Source organism: Leucopleurus acutus (genome assembly GCF_964270905.1).
Source record: "Leucopleurus acutus genome assembly, chromosome: 9".
NCBI classification, from domain to species: domain Eukaryota; kingdom Metazoa; phylum Chordata; class Mammalia; order Artiodactyla; family Delphinidae; genus Leucopleurus; species Leucopleurus acutus.
Genome location: NC_139144.1, coordinates 91,829,258 through 91,844,522, shown reverse-complemented (window position 1 = coordinate 91,844,522; position 15,265 = coordinate 91,829,258). Strand labels below are relative to the sequence as shown.

Here is a 15,265-nt window from a genome sequence, read left to right as displayed (position 1 = left end):
AAGAGATCAGGCTAATTTAATTTTCTTTCCTGTTAATGTATTTTTTACTTTTTATTTTATTTTTATAAAACAGAAATTGTAAAGCTGTATTAATGGAGGAGATCTATTCAATTTTGTCTGTAATCTAATGAGCTTTTATGATCTGTAGGCTCAGGTCTTTCTTGAGCTGAAAAAAAATTTACTTTTATAACTAGTTCGGTTCCCTTTGTTCTGGTTCTGTATTATTTATAGGTTTGAACTTTAATTATACCAATCATCTTTTTCAAATTATTTTTTTTCTTTGTTTATCAGCTCCGTATTATGGGAAATTTTCTTAAGCTTGTCCTCAATTCTTTATTTAATTACATTTTCTTAATTTGAGTAGTGCTGCCCAACTCTACTGACTTTGGTGCAGATTTTAATTTTGCAATTGCAATTTCAGTTTCCTTACTATATTTTACTTTCTCAGCCAGCTTCCTTTTCTTATCAGCTGGCATCTCAGTTGTTCACTTTGTATGTTTGCCTGTTTTCTTTTTAAAATACCTTTTTCATAGAAACCGTATCTTTTGGATTCCATTTTGGTAACTCTGTAAGTGCTTTCTAAAACTGTTGAGTTTTCAGTATGATATTCCTTTTCTTTTGCTATATGATTAGTTTTCATACATCCCCATATTGTTTTTCTTCTGGTAGTTCCTTTTTTTTTTTTTGGCCACGCCATGCAGCGTGTGGAATCTTAGTTCCTCGACCAGGGATTAAACCCTTCCTCCTCCCCCCACCCCACCCCCCTGCCCCGCAGTGGAAGTGCAGAGTGTTAACCACTGGACTGCCAGGGAAGTCCCAGTTACTCACCTATTAAAGAGGGAAAGCTATCCAGATTCAGGGTTGTGAACAGATAGGATGTGAGGATTGCTTCTGACCATACTTATCACCTGCGTATGTGCTAGAAGAATTCTAGTTTGGGGTGCCTTTGTTGGCCTGATGTGAGATCTTTTATACTCTCTATTGCCTGCTTCTAATACACTATGTAAAAAATTCTGTCTTAAGGCAGGAATGTGCCTATGCCTCTCTGACTCTGTCTCTGCTTAAGATGATCCTTTGTGGGTGGAGAAATAGTGGGTCACTTTTTTTCCCTCTGACGGGAGCAGACCCTGCAGCTAAGAATGAATATGCAAGTAATTGGCCAATACGCTTGGTTTTCTGAGCTTTTTAGGGTAGTCTTTTTCTGTCTGTTTTCACAGAAGTTAGGACAGGCATATCAGGGAATGTTTCCTTCAGGATATATTACTTATACTAGAGTTCAGTTTGCTTTCCTTTTAAGTCTGTGAACATAAAATTCAGATGATGTCAGAACTTCCACACATTTAGTATTAGCATTAGGGTTTAATGTGTTCCTATTGGGTTTAATTTATTTAAAAGCATGAAAATTCTGTTTAATTTTTGGGCTAAAATTAATTGATGGCAGACTCACCCAAATTTCATAAGAATAATATCAACAGGTCCTACTTTCCATGAATTTCACCATTTTATGTTCTCCAAATTCAGCATAATTTAATTCTGTACTTCACATTTTAGCATCTTGATCCAGTCATTTATTAGTTTCCGTAGCAAAGCAAGGCATAGGAATGACTGTTAGTGTTTTTACAAAGCATATAATCAACCCATAACCCCTTTCCCCACTCACCAAGGTAAAGTGGTAAGACTCTATTTTCTCTTTTGTGACCTGATTTCAGACATGTTAAAAATACAGGAAAATGTGTGCTTTGGAATTCATGAAATATGATATTGTTATGTTCTATAAAATAAGAACTTTAATATTTTAGGGTATTTGGTATTAACCTACATGTCCAGAATTAGGAGAATATTTAAGTAAACTGGCACATCTATTTGACAGAATATTATGTGGCTTTCAAGAATGATAGCAAGATATTTCATATATTAAATAATAAATAGTGTGATTATAACTTTTTCAAGCAGCTACTTTCATAGAAAAAAGTAAACAAGTACAGCAAGGTAGTAATAATGGTCATATTTTGGATCGCAGGATTCACTAGAAGAAACATCTCTTATTTTTCAAATTTTATTTATTGATCATGTTACTTTTTAAGTGTGTGTGTGTATGTTAGTAGTAGGGTTGTTTGTAACACTTACAAAGAGATCACTTAGACCTTAAGTCCTGCCATAATAATTTCCATTTTTGCAGTTCCTAGACTGTGAGATAAAGGAACTCTCAAGCATTTCATTGAAATTTGGATGTTTTAATGGTATGCTTGGGGGCATATGGGAAAGGATAGTTAGATGAGAGTGTGATGAACTAGATTTAAGACTGTTTGAACAGTAGTACCCAAATACACTACCTATCTCTTTATGTAGCAAACTGAAGGAAGTTTCCTGACACTGGTGGGGCTCATTCCCTAGACTTTTCTTACTTAATTTTAATGTCTTTAGGTGACCATCATGAAGATAGGTGAGATGCAGCTGGAGGGAGGGGCAGATGAGGACTAACAAATTCCTTTTAATAAGACTCTACAAAGAACTTGGCAGCCTGGAAAAATAAGACGATCATTTTAAGATGCAATTTAGTAGCAGTTAATGTAATGGCCCTCCATATATACTCAAAAAGTCAGTAATCCAAGTTCAGGATAACAGCAAGTCATATAGAAAAGATTTCATTTTAGTTACTATGTCATCTGACTGCTAAACAATTAATAATCTAACATGCAAATAGGGACTCCTTGTTCCATGTGTCCCCAGAGGATAGGATCAGAACCTGTAAACAGTGAATTTTCCAGCATTTAAATAAGGAATAGACTGATTTGTAAGGTCTTGAATTGCCTTTCATTAGAGAGATTCAGTTATGTGTTGGGCATGCACAAGCAGGGATTCAAACGCAATATGGGTGGTTGAATTAGATAACAGAATCCTTTCCAACAAGGAGATTATGTGGCTTTCAGACACTCTTAACAATGTTTTTTAAATACATACCTCTTTATATTTGTTTTGTATATGTATATGTTTTGGTAAACAACAGGTTACATAATATGACAAAGATGGTATAAATGATTACACTAATTCTTTAAATTGGACTTTTATGCACAAGTCACCCACAGACATTGTAGACAATATATATAAATAAGTAAAGCATTGTCCTTTCTTTAACGGAGTTACATCATTGAAATACCTAATTAAATAAACGTAAATGTAGTAAGAGACATATAAATAAGAACTATGAGGATTAAAAGGAGGGAATTTTATATCAAGAGTATAGTGGGCAGGGGAGTATCAGGTAAAAGTTTTAGAGAGAAAATAGATCTTGAAGGGTAAGTGGAATCTCATTACACCACGACATGAGTGGAAGTGGGGTGACTATGCCAAAGAAAGGCGACATCATGAAGTTTTCCAGATGTGGGAAAGCACATCTCGTGTGTTGGGAGCGCAGTGTTTCAGAATAAAAAAGCCAGAGTAGTAAGTTGGTGTTGAATTGAGGATGAGTATCATGGTGAGGATTTTCTATTCAACAAAAGGGAGCAGTTGAAATTTTTTTGCATGAGGAAGAGGTGTGATCAGTGTTACTCTTTAGGAACTTTAATTTACTTGATTTACATTTGTTGAATTGTTGAAGGTGGAAAAATTGAGTGGAAAACTATTCAAATGAGAACTATTGAGGCCTCTAATAATAATAATATTGGTTGACATTTTTTGAGTGCTTACTGTACAGGTACATTATGTTATTTCATTGAAGCCTCAAAACAGCACTGTATATAGTAGATGCTTTCCAAATGAGCACCTCTTGGATTTCCAGTTGGCCTATGAGAATTAACATACACCATAATATATCAATTAATTTCTCCAGGCACCATTCTCGCATATGCATACCTCCACACTCTCCAAATCAGTAGACACCCTGTTGAATACTGTTATTTCTTAATTTAGCATTTTATACTATGCTATTATAATCAGCAATCAAAACAAATTTTTATTGAGGTTTAAAAATACCATATTTGGAATTATGGTAGAAATGAAAAGTGTAAGATGTAGTTTCTGACCCCTAAGGACCTTTAAAGTCTAATTAACAACACAAGATAAAAATACATGAAAAACTAAATGGCAGTAAAAGATGAATTGCCCACACACTAAGGTATTGAACATTCTGTTCATTAAGGCTCTTCTTTATTTTGTAGTACTCAACTAAATGGCATTCATTTATTTGCCTGCTAGCTTCCAAAGAAGGCAGCAAATTCTTTGAGTCAGAGCTGGGCCTTTCTATTTTATCCCAAGCAAGTAGCACAGTAGCAAGTAGGCTCGTTAAGTATTTGTTGAATTAAATTAATTGTAAATAGTGTATCTTTTTCAAATACTGTATTTCATCAGTTTTAGATCCATGCCTACTTTTGTTAGTAAAACAACTCAAAGTAATAATAGATTTGAAAGGAAAAAATTTTTAACTTTGAAATGTATGTATATATTTTTTACATTGTTCATGTTGTTGTATTAAATCTTCTTGCTTGATCCAACTTTTGTGGAAAGTTAAATATACCTACTGTAGCAGCCATATTCTGCATCCAGTCTCTTAAACTACTTTGTTTTCATGGCCAGAAGTACAGAAACACCTATTTCTCTGGTCTAGAATATAAGGGGGGGCGGGGGGAACAATTGTTCCCAGATGCATTTAACCGTAAAAGTAAGCTAACTATAAGACTTTAGAGGTCATCTCCTCCAACCACAGATTTTTCAGTGAGGAAACTAAGGTCTTCCAAGCTTCTTACTTCCCCATTGTGGGCAGTAGCAGAGGTAACTTAGAGCCGAGGGCTTCTGTTTGGTGTTCTTTCCACCATTTAATACTACTTCTCTTCATAAAGTAGAAAACTAGGCAGTGAACGTTAGAGGAAGGGGTTCCTAACCTCTCAGGGGTCATGGCCCCCTTTAGACTCTTTACCTAGAAAATTTTATGCACACACAAAGAATTAGTAAGCTTTTTGAAAGTCTGTTCACTGATTGCCTGGTGGTCTGTAGATCTCAAGAGGAAAGGTACACAAATTAGCATACTATATTCATGGCATCAGAAATAGATGAGACTGAATTAAATTGTACTGTGCTCTTCAATAGTCAGCTCATGGTCTTCCAAGGAGTTACTCTAAGCCATAGAGTACACATGGCCCAAATTCCTGAAGCATCCTTGGGCAAAACCCATAGCAGTAGCTATGGGTTTTGAGCTGTGGCTTTTATATTAAAACAAAGAGAACATACATATGTATATATGATACATGCATATTTGTGCAGATATATTTGAATGAATTTTTAATTTGTTTAGGATTCTACTTTCAGACTCAGAGAAGCATATATTTTCTATCCTTTGCTATTTGGAGTACTTCAGTGAAAAAGTTTGAGAAGTACCGGGTAGAGAGTTAGTAGGGTAGGTTATTTTATATTTTTGTGAGTGTATTAGGTAGGTAGATAGATAGATAGATAATAGATAGATAGAAATTCATACATATTTTGTTAAATTAGTTAATAGTGAAGAGTAAAGTTCTTGTGGGCAGAGACCCACAATTCCACTTTCTTGTACCCTTAGCATGCCTAGCACAAGGCTAGGAACATGGTTTCTCAGTAAATGCTAGTTGATTTATTGATATTAAAGATAGAACTAGATCACTGTACCAATATATTTCTAGTCAGATAAGAGAATTTATCAGTATAGCTGAGGCTCATGGTTATTTAGAGCAGTGGTACTTGAGACGTAAAAAAAACATGACCAGCTTTCTCAAATGCCAATAATGTCATTATTGAGGAGCATCAGGAATCAACACATCCTAAAGCATTCATTCATGGTCACTATAGTGGTTCTGGATAGAGTATATTAATTTAAACTACTCACCAGAAAATATCATGAAACAGTATTATTTCATATATCCAATATTACATATATATGTTATATATACATATATAACATCTGGAATATGTCATATTTAGAAAAAAATAGCATCAAAACAACTTTCTTGGTACAAGAAAAATATGGTAAAAAGTACAATTTTAATGTAATAAAAATCTGTTGTATGTTTAACAACCAACAGGCTTCATAGTGCAATGACAGGAAGGAGATTAAAATGAAACTGGTTAAATTATTCTTGCTAAAAAGGGAAAGGTGAAGCTAGACAAGCCTGGATGTGGTGACAAGTTAGATTTGTCAGCCTGCTTTACTTGAACTGCATATGGCAAATAGAAGCTGTGTGCAGAGTTACTTGTCACCTGCCTGGTTATTTACACCCATATCATGGTGAGAATTTATTGCTGCCCAACTCTCTGACAGTGATATTACTGCATGATGATGTCTTTAAAAACACATAAACTTTGTCACTAAGGAAATCCCCCCAAATTCTGTAATCAAGGTATTCCTATAAAGATACTATTACAAGACTATAAGGCTAACCAATTTTTAGCAACTGTTTGAATTATAAATATATGATAATCTGCATTCATAACCAGGATTTCAAAAATTTGTTTTAAACATCTAGTAGAAGTGGACAAGTCAGAAGAGGAAACAACGAAGGAATAGAGAGCAGGAGGAAAACTACAATAATGTGGTGTCCCTGAAATCAAGGGAAGAGAGAGTGTTTAAAAAAGGAAGGAGTGATCAACTTTATCACTGTTGGGAGGTCAGTTAAGGTGAGGACTAAGATAACCTTTGCATTTTGCAACGTGGAGGTCTTTGATCTCAGCAAAAATGGCTATGGTGTAGTATTGAGGGTGGAAGCCAGATTAAAACAAGAAGTAAGAAACTGGAGGTAGCAAATACAGACAATGCTTTTGGCAAGTTCAGCCGTGAAAGGGAGGAAAGAGAATAGTAACTAAAAGGTGAATATCACGTCTAAGGATAGTTTTTTTTTTTCTTTAATTTTTTTTGCGTCTAAGGATAGTTTTTTGTGTTGCTGTTGGCGTTTTTAGCCGAAGAGTTGAGAATGGCATATTCTGATGAGAAGGAGCCAGTACAGCAGGAGAGGTTGAAAACACAGGCAAGAAAAGGGATAAATAAAGAAATAAGTTTAAGAAAACAAGAAAGGATGATATCCAAAACTTAGGTGAGGGATTGGCTTTAGATAGGAAAGGATTTGTCAGTTGCAGGAAGGTGTGGTAGAGAGAAGCTCGGGAGGAAGTTCATGTCCGAAGACAGTTTTCTGTTTGAAGAAGGATATGAGGTTATCTGCTGAGAATAAAAAAGAAGCAAGAGCCTTATAAAAAAATGAAAGAGATTTAAAATAGCCACTGTGGAAGGTAGAAAAGCAAGATAAAAAGGAACGTGGTAAGATTGTCATGTAATGCTAAGGGACCTGTTGAAATTGTGCATCTCTCTCTTCTATCCCCAGAATCTGGGAGACAAAATTAGGGTTAAATTTTTCTCTGTAGCTGGTAATGTTTCATGAAGTTAGAATGAAGATTACAGAATAGGTGTCTAACATCCTCTCTTCTGATGTAACTCCCTAATGCCAAGGGTGAGGAGAAAGGAACTAGATAGAGCACTATCTTCCTTCCCTATTTCACCACCACTACTGAAGTTACCACCCATCCAGACTGCTGGAAAGCTGGTGAAATTGTCATTCAAACCCCTACATCAGTAAACATACCACTGATCTCAAGTAACTGCTGCTGTTACTGGATAACTAACGCATTATCAGTATTTGCTTGAAATAGAAGATGACTTACTTCCAAGTCTTTTGCTTCAGCAATTTCACCATTTGTTCAGTCTAAAAGCTTCTATCATGTAAAATTTAGTATGTGTCAGAAGGTATACTAGGCACTGGAGCTGCAAAAGTAAATAATAGTGACACGATACCTGACCTGTGTTCACAGAGGATACAGACAGAGGCAGGTTAAGTAGAATGTGACAGGGAAATACAAGGTGCTTTGGGCACCCCTGTGAAGGTCGTATGACTCAAAGTTGCAGTAGTTAAAAGATGACTTTCCAGAGGAAGTTTGATTAAAGCTTGATTCTAAAGAATTAGTAGGAATTAACTGAACAAAGGACAGTGGGGAGGAGTGCTGTGAGAATTAAAGCTGGAAAGGTAATCACTGGATATAGATCACTCCAAGTCTTGTAAACCGTGTTTAGTTGTTTAGACCTATTCTCTAGGAGCAATGGGTGGTCTTCAGAGTACTTTTAAAAGGGGAATAATGTGACCACATTTTGTGTTTAGCAAGATCCCTGTAGCTGCAGAGTAAAGGATGGAGTAGGCATAATGGGGCTGGAAGTTGGGGGTGCCAAGTAAGAGGTTTTTTTCAGCAATCCAGACAATTGTTTTGACCTCTAAAGCCCACCCAGCTAGTAGGAGTCGTATGGATCCACTCTCATCCCACTTAAAAACTTCTTGTTCCCTGTAGTTCGTTGGTTACAGAAGTCAGGAGCTTCTCATTCAGCACTAACAATGAAGGAACTTGACCTCAAATAGCTTTTGCTCTTTAAGTCTCCCATGAAGGTACTGTTACTCATTCCTACACCTATTCTACCTCAAATATTGATTTGTTAGCATCTCATTTTACAAGAATTAGAGCCACAGAGACTTGATTTAGGAAAATCTATGTTACTGAGGTGTAATTGAAATGCAAGAAACTGCAGATATTTAAAGAGTGCAATTTGATAAGTTTTGACACGTATACAATCATGAAACCATCACCATAGTCCAGATAATGACTAGATTTCATTACCCTCAAGTGCCCCTTCATAGTCCCTCCCTTCTGTTACCCCCAAATAAGCAACCACTAATCTGCTTTCTATCAGTATATATGTTTGCATATTTTATAATTTTATGCCAATACCATGCTTTCTTGATTACTGCAGTTTTTAATAATTCTTGAAATCAGGTAGTGTTAGCTCTCCAAATTGTTCTTTCTTTTCAAAGTTGTTTTGGCTGTTATAGATTGTATTTCCATATGAAATTTAGGGTCAGTTTGTCACTTTCTTTTTAAATTTTTTATTTTATTATTTTTGGCTACGTTGGGTCTTCGTTGCTGTGCACAGGCTTTCTCTAGTTGCGGAGAGCGGGGCTACTCTTTGTTGTGGTGCGCAGGCTTCTCACTGCCGTGGCTTCTCTTGTTGCGGAGCACGGGCTCTAGGCGCGCAGGCTTCAGTAGTTGTGGCATGCGGGCTCAGTAGTTGTGGCTCATGGGCTCTAGAGCGCAGGCTCAGTAGTTGTGGCACATGGGCTTAGTTGCTCCGCGGCATGTGGGATCTTCCCGGACCAGGGCTCGAACCCGTGTCCCCTGCATTGGCAGGTGGATTCTTAACCACTGCGCCACCAAGGAAGTCCTGTCAATTTCTTTTTAAAAAGCCTGCTAAAGTTTTAACTGGTATTGCATTGACTCTATACATCAATCTGTGGAAAATTGACATCTTTACAGTAATGAGTCTCCCAATCCATGAACATGCTGTGTATCTCTCCATTTATTTACTTAGATCCTCTAATTTCTCTTCAACAGTGTTTGGTAGTTTTCAGTATATAGATATTGTACATTTTTTGTTAGACTTACTAAGTATTTCGTAAATTTGTATGCTATTGTAAATAATATTGGTTTTGATTTGCAATTATTAATTATTTGCAATTATTAATTGCTAGTGCTATACAAAAATGCAGTTGATTTGGTATATTGATCTTTTGTCCTTCAGCATTGCTAAAATTACTTATTAGTTCTAGTAACTCTTTGGTAGATTCCATTGGACTTTCTGCATAGACAATCACACCATCTGCAAATAAAGACAGTTATACTGCTTCCTTTTCAAAAGAGATGGGGTTTGTTTGTTTGTTCCCTAGTTGCACTGGTTAGAACCTCCAGCACAGTGTGGAATAGAAGGTAGAAACTGACATCTTGTCTTGTTCCTGATTTTAGGAGAAAAGCATTCAATCTGTCACAAATTAAGTATGATGTTAATTGTACTTTTTTTGTAGAAGCCCCTTATTAGGCCAGGGAAGTGTCCTCCTTTTCCTAGTTTACTGAGTTTTTATCAGTAAAGGATGTTGGATTTTGTCAGATACTTTTTGAGATGATTATATGATTTTTCTTTGTTTAGATGTTAAAATAGTAAATTATGTTGACTGACTTTTTCAAATATTCAACCAACCTTGTATTCCTGGGGTAAACACTACTTGGTCATGGTCTATTATTAAACTTTCTATATATTGTTGGATTCAGTTTGCTCAAATTTTGTTTAGAATTTGTGTTCGTGAGGGACATTAGCCTGTGGTGTTCTTTTCTTGTAAGTCTTTGTCTCGTTTTAGAATCAGAGTAATGCTCACCCCATAGAATGAGTTTGGGTGCTTTCTGTTTTCTGGAAGAGCATGTAGAATTGGTATTACTCTTTTTTTCCTTAAATGTTTGGTAAAAATTTACCAGTGTAGCCACCTGGGGCATGGGAGTTTCTTTGTGGGAAGATAGTCTGTGAAGTCTAATATTAGCACTTTCTGTCATTTTTTTTTTCTGATCATTCTGGCTAGAGATTTATCAGTTGTATTGATCTCAGAGAATCAGATTTTGATTTCTATTATTTTCCTGTTTTCATTTCATTGATTTCTGCTTATTTTGAATTTAATTTTTTAATAGACTTTATTTTTTAGAGCATTTTTTAGGTTCATAGCAAAACTGAGCAAGGTACAGAGATTTCCATATGTCATTTCTCCCCCTAGTTTCTTTTCTTTTCTTTTTTTTTTTTTTTTGCGGTACACGGGCCTCTCACTGTTGTGGCCTCTCCTGTTGCGGAGCACAGGCTCCAGACGCGCAGGCTCAGTGGCCATGGCTCACGGGCCCAGCTGCTCCGCAGCATGTGGGATCTTCCCAGACCGGGGCACGAACCCGTGTTCCCTGCATCGGCAGGCGGACTCTCAACCACTGCGCCACCAGGGAAGCCCTCCCCCTAGTTTCTTAAGGTAGAAGTACAAAGATCGTTAATTTGAGGCCTTTCTACTTTTCCAATACAGGCATTTAGTACTATAAATTTCTCAGTAAGTACTGCTTTTGCAAAGGCCTGCAGAAGAACATCCTTTCTTTCCTGTCATTCACTTTACAAAGCCTTTCCAGTATTGTCACTTTTGTCTGCTAAAATAAGAATTGTAAAGCAGCATCTGCAGGGATAAAGGAGAAAGTTTAAACTCACAACAGTTCCTTTTCATATGCATTTTGCATGCTTGTACTAAGTAAGGAAGGAAGATAGTGCATATTTTGACTCAGGAAAGTATCTTTTTTTTTTTTTTTTCTCTGCGGTACGCGGGCCTCCCACCGTTGTGGCCTCTCCTGTCGCGGAGCACAGGCTCCAGAGGCGCAGGCTCAGCGGCCATGGCTCACGGGCCCAGCTGCTCCGCAGCATGTGGGATCCTCCCCGACCGGGGCACGAACCCGTGTCCCCCGCATCGGCAGGCGGACTCTCAACCACTGCACCACCAGGGAAACCCAGGAAAATACCTTTTTGACAAAGCTATCTTGTTGAATACTTACTGCAGTTATTTCTTTACTTTGTTTCACTGAAAAGGCCTATCCAGTTAATCCTCTCCAGTTAATCCTCTCCAGTTAATGTAAATAATGGAAAAGAAATAATGAAAGGAAAACTAGTTTTATCCAAATCATTTGAAGGAGTACCTCTTTGCCTCAAAGCCTCACATTTCTACAGTTGTGAATAAAGACTAAGGTGGTACCCCAAGTCACCCTTACGTTTAAATTTGTTTCTGAATATAAAGTATATTGTAATAAATCATATCTTTGTATTTCAGCCATTATGCAGAAACCTGCATTAACCTAATTTTGGATAATCTTTTAGAACCAGTATAAACCAACATTAGGAATGCACAGCAATAATACTTAACCTCTATTAAACATATTACCCTGTGAGGTAGTGTGTTAGATACTTTACATGGATTATCTCATTTGATGATACACTAACCCAACCCCCCCCCCACCCCCCACCCCCCCCCACCCCCCACCCCCCGTGAGGTTTATTTTTAGTCCCATTTTACAGATAAGAAAACAAAGATTTAGAAAGTAACTAGTCTAAGGTCCTACAACTGACTGGTAGAATTGGAGCTCTAACCCAGCCTTCGTTGATCTTAAGTATGTTATACACCTTTCTTCTATATTCATATACTTTATAAGAGGCCCTATTTTACTGTAAATATCACATGTTGACTTGAATAAACAACCCATTAGAAGTTACTGCTGTGAATTACTCAAGTACTCTTAACAGAAAAGGGTTGTTTTATTATTAATTCAAAAGAGGACAATTATTTTTGATGAAATTCTTGATCCTCCACAGAGACAATATATTTGAAATATACATCTGGCCTGGAACTTGGGAACACTGTAATTTCGTTTCCTGACTTAAAGCTCTGATGCCTCCACTGATTGTTGTGACAGGCATGTGATCTCACCTCTTGGAATGCTTTTTTTTTTTTTTTTTTAAGTACCAGCCCTTGAACAATAAGTAAGATAATATAGCTCACTCTGATACTTACTGGAGGATGTAAAACCCTGGAGTTAAACTTTTTCCTTAATGGAAAAAAAAAAATACCTCTATATATTTAATGATTTCAAATTGTTGTTTGAATTTAATAACTTCATTGTTTGAAAAACTGATGCATTATCTTTATAGTGACCCTTAACATTAAAAAGAAAAGACTGAGTAGTGGATTTCATTCAGAATTTGAGTATATCTCATATGTACATAGGTAACTTATAATAATAGCTAATCATATTTCTATTAATTATTAGCTATAATATCTTAAGTGCTCTACATGGATCATTTAGTTTAACCCTCCCCACAACTCCATTAGATGTAGGTATTGTTATCGTCATTATGTTTAGTCATGTGATTATTTGATTAAAATCTGCCTCCCACACTGGATGGTAAGCTCCGTGCAGTCAGCAGCCATTTCTGATTTTGCTCACTATTGTCCCCTGTGTGCACAGAGCCGGCCATACAATAGCGCTTAAATGCTGAATGAATGAAATGAATTCTTAATAGCTAATACTCATTACCTTGTGATGATGATGTCTGCCTCCATCAAAGTAGTGATGCTTTCTCTGAAGTATTAAAATACATGTCATATGATCTGTGTAAAATCTAAGTATTTGAACTCATCAGTCTTTGGTGGCCACATCTTGACATCGTGCTGATTGAACTCCTTAGAAATAGAGCACAATAATAGATTTCATTACATTTAGCATTTTTTTATTGTTTTCAGCTTGACTAATCATGATTTGAATTGCTGTCATGCTGTGTGCTATTTGTACAGAATTTAAAGTTCTTGGTTACTTATTTCACTTTGCAAGAAATGTAATTCTTTCATGAAACCCTTGCAGCTTTAAGAAAGTAAAAATAGCAGATGCCTCAGTTCCCTTCTTCAGTCTACCATCCTTATGAATATTGTTTTCATTTGGCTTCTTTTATAAGGGAGAAGACGTCAACCGGACACTAGAAGGTGGAAGGAAGCCTCTTCATTATGCAGCAGATTGTGGGCAGCTTGAAATCCTGGAATTTCTGCTGCTGAAAGGAGCAGATATTAATGTATGTAAAGAACATTGTCATTCTAGAAAAAATTCTTGTATGCTTTTGGGTAATTGTTTTCTGTAGATTTATAAAATAGTTACTGGTGGAAACCTCATATGAAGTAAGAATATAGTCTGAAATTATACCAAATTTCTGTAACTTAGAAATACATAGTTGTGATTTTTTTTAAAATAAGCAGAACAAGTTGATTTTTTTTTTAACTGATAAAACTGGGGGGTAGATGTTTCCTTTTCAAGTTCTAAAGCAATGTGAGAGTTAGCACTATCTGTAGGTGGCAAATAGCTATCACCCAATGGAGCATAGGGCTCTGCAGTCATGAGAAATCTAAACTGGATTTTTGGACAAAAGTCAGACAGCAGTCATCTCTTGACTCTTGCCTTTTGTAGCTGTTGCATTTCAGAGTTTTAGAAAAATGTTTAAGTAACCATGACAGCAAGTGAGATGAACTTTTCACATCTCAGGGGATACCATGTCACGTGGCCCAATTGTGGCAATCTTTTACCTCTTCATTGGCTATGTTCCACCCCTCTCGAGATTCCCTTCCTGCACCACATTGGCACGTCTACAGTAATGCAGAGTTGAGGCTCAGAGAGGTTAAGTAATTAGTCATGCAGTAAGTGGCAGAGCCCAGATTTGAGATGGGGTCAAAGCCCTGCTCCATCTGTTTCACTAGGCTGACTCCCAAGGAGAAACTGTGTGTGGGCTTGGGCCTCTAGCAGCTCCTAAGAGGCTAAAAATGGGTAAACACTGATTTTGAAATATTTATGAGCATTCCCTAATTAGATCTAGAAGGAAGGAATAAATGAAAAATGGATGAGGTGATCTATATCTTTATTATTTCATAGGCTCCAGATAAACATCATATTACACCTCTTCTGTCTGCCGTCTATGAAGGTCATGTTTCCTGTGTGAAATTGCTTCTGTCAAAGGTGAGGTCAATTGCTGATTTTTATTGCTTTTTCCATTACTATGTAACTGTTTAAGCTAAGTATTTGGTTGTTAATTTACTTAAATTTTGTGTGGCATCAGGGACAGAAAAACTAGAGGTAATATCCAAAATTGAGGTCTAGAGCAATGTTGCTCAAAACAGCTGGTCCACAAGCTGTTTGTTACCAGTTCATGGTGGGTAAAGAGGTTGGGCTAGAAAATAAGTCAACACAGTCTCCTTCATCAAGAATATCTTGCTATTTAAAAAAAGTTAGCCAAACTAGGCATTGTAGTTAATAATCAGTAATATAGAAAATGTTGTCCCATGCTAGTAACAGTTTGCAGACTGGTACCATATTCACATACCACGCTTTGAGTAACGCTGGTTTGAAATTTGTATAAACTTCATTTTCTGTAGTACGTACTGAGCAAGATTATTAGAGGCAGATTGCTGTAAGGGCTCTCCAAGTCGTCTGGTTTCTTGATGTGATTGAGATCATGGTAAATTTGTAGTTTTCCAGTGTTTTACCTTTGCTATTACAAGCTCTTAGATGAAGTTCAATGTCCAGCCTCAGAAATTAACCAGTCAGTTGCAGCCATTCTAGGTGTATAAGATGGGACCTGCAAATCTTGGAAGACAAGAAATCTTCATAAAATAAGGCACCAGTATCAATCCCAAGGTTATCATTTCATGGCCATAATCTGGAAAGTGCTGTTCATAACATTTCATTTGGAATTTTTAAAAATAAGCCCTGCTAAAAGAAGAAAGAATTAGAAATTAAATGAGTAAATGTATATGAAGCATTTTGCCACAGTATCTGA

The 15,265-nt window shown here is 36.6% G+C and overlaps 1 protein-coding gene across 1 annotated transcript in view; it reads left to right on the top strand.

Annotated features, from left to right (window-relative positions):
- Nucleotides 1–15,265, top strand: part of MTPN (myotrophin) — a 62,113-nt gene that overhangs the window by 23,674 nt on the left and 23,174 nt on the right. The window contains exons 2-3 of the mRNA XM_082846806.1: nucleotides 13,400–13,513; nucleotides 14,362–14,445. Of these exons, the coding sequence (XP_082702932.1) occupies nucleotides 13,400–13,513; nucleotides 14,362–14,445 (198 nt within the window). The remainder of the gene's footprint in view (nucleotides 1–13,399; nucleotides 13,514–14,361; nucleotides 14,446–15,265) is intronic.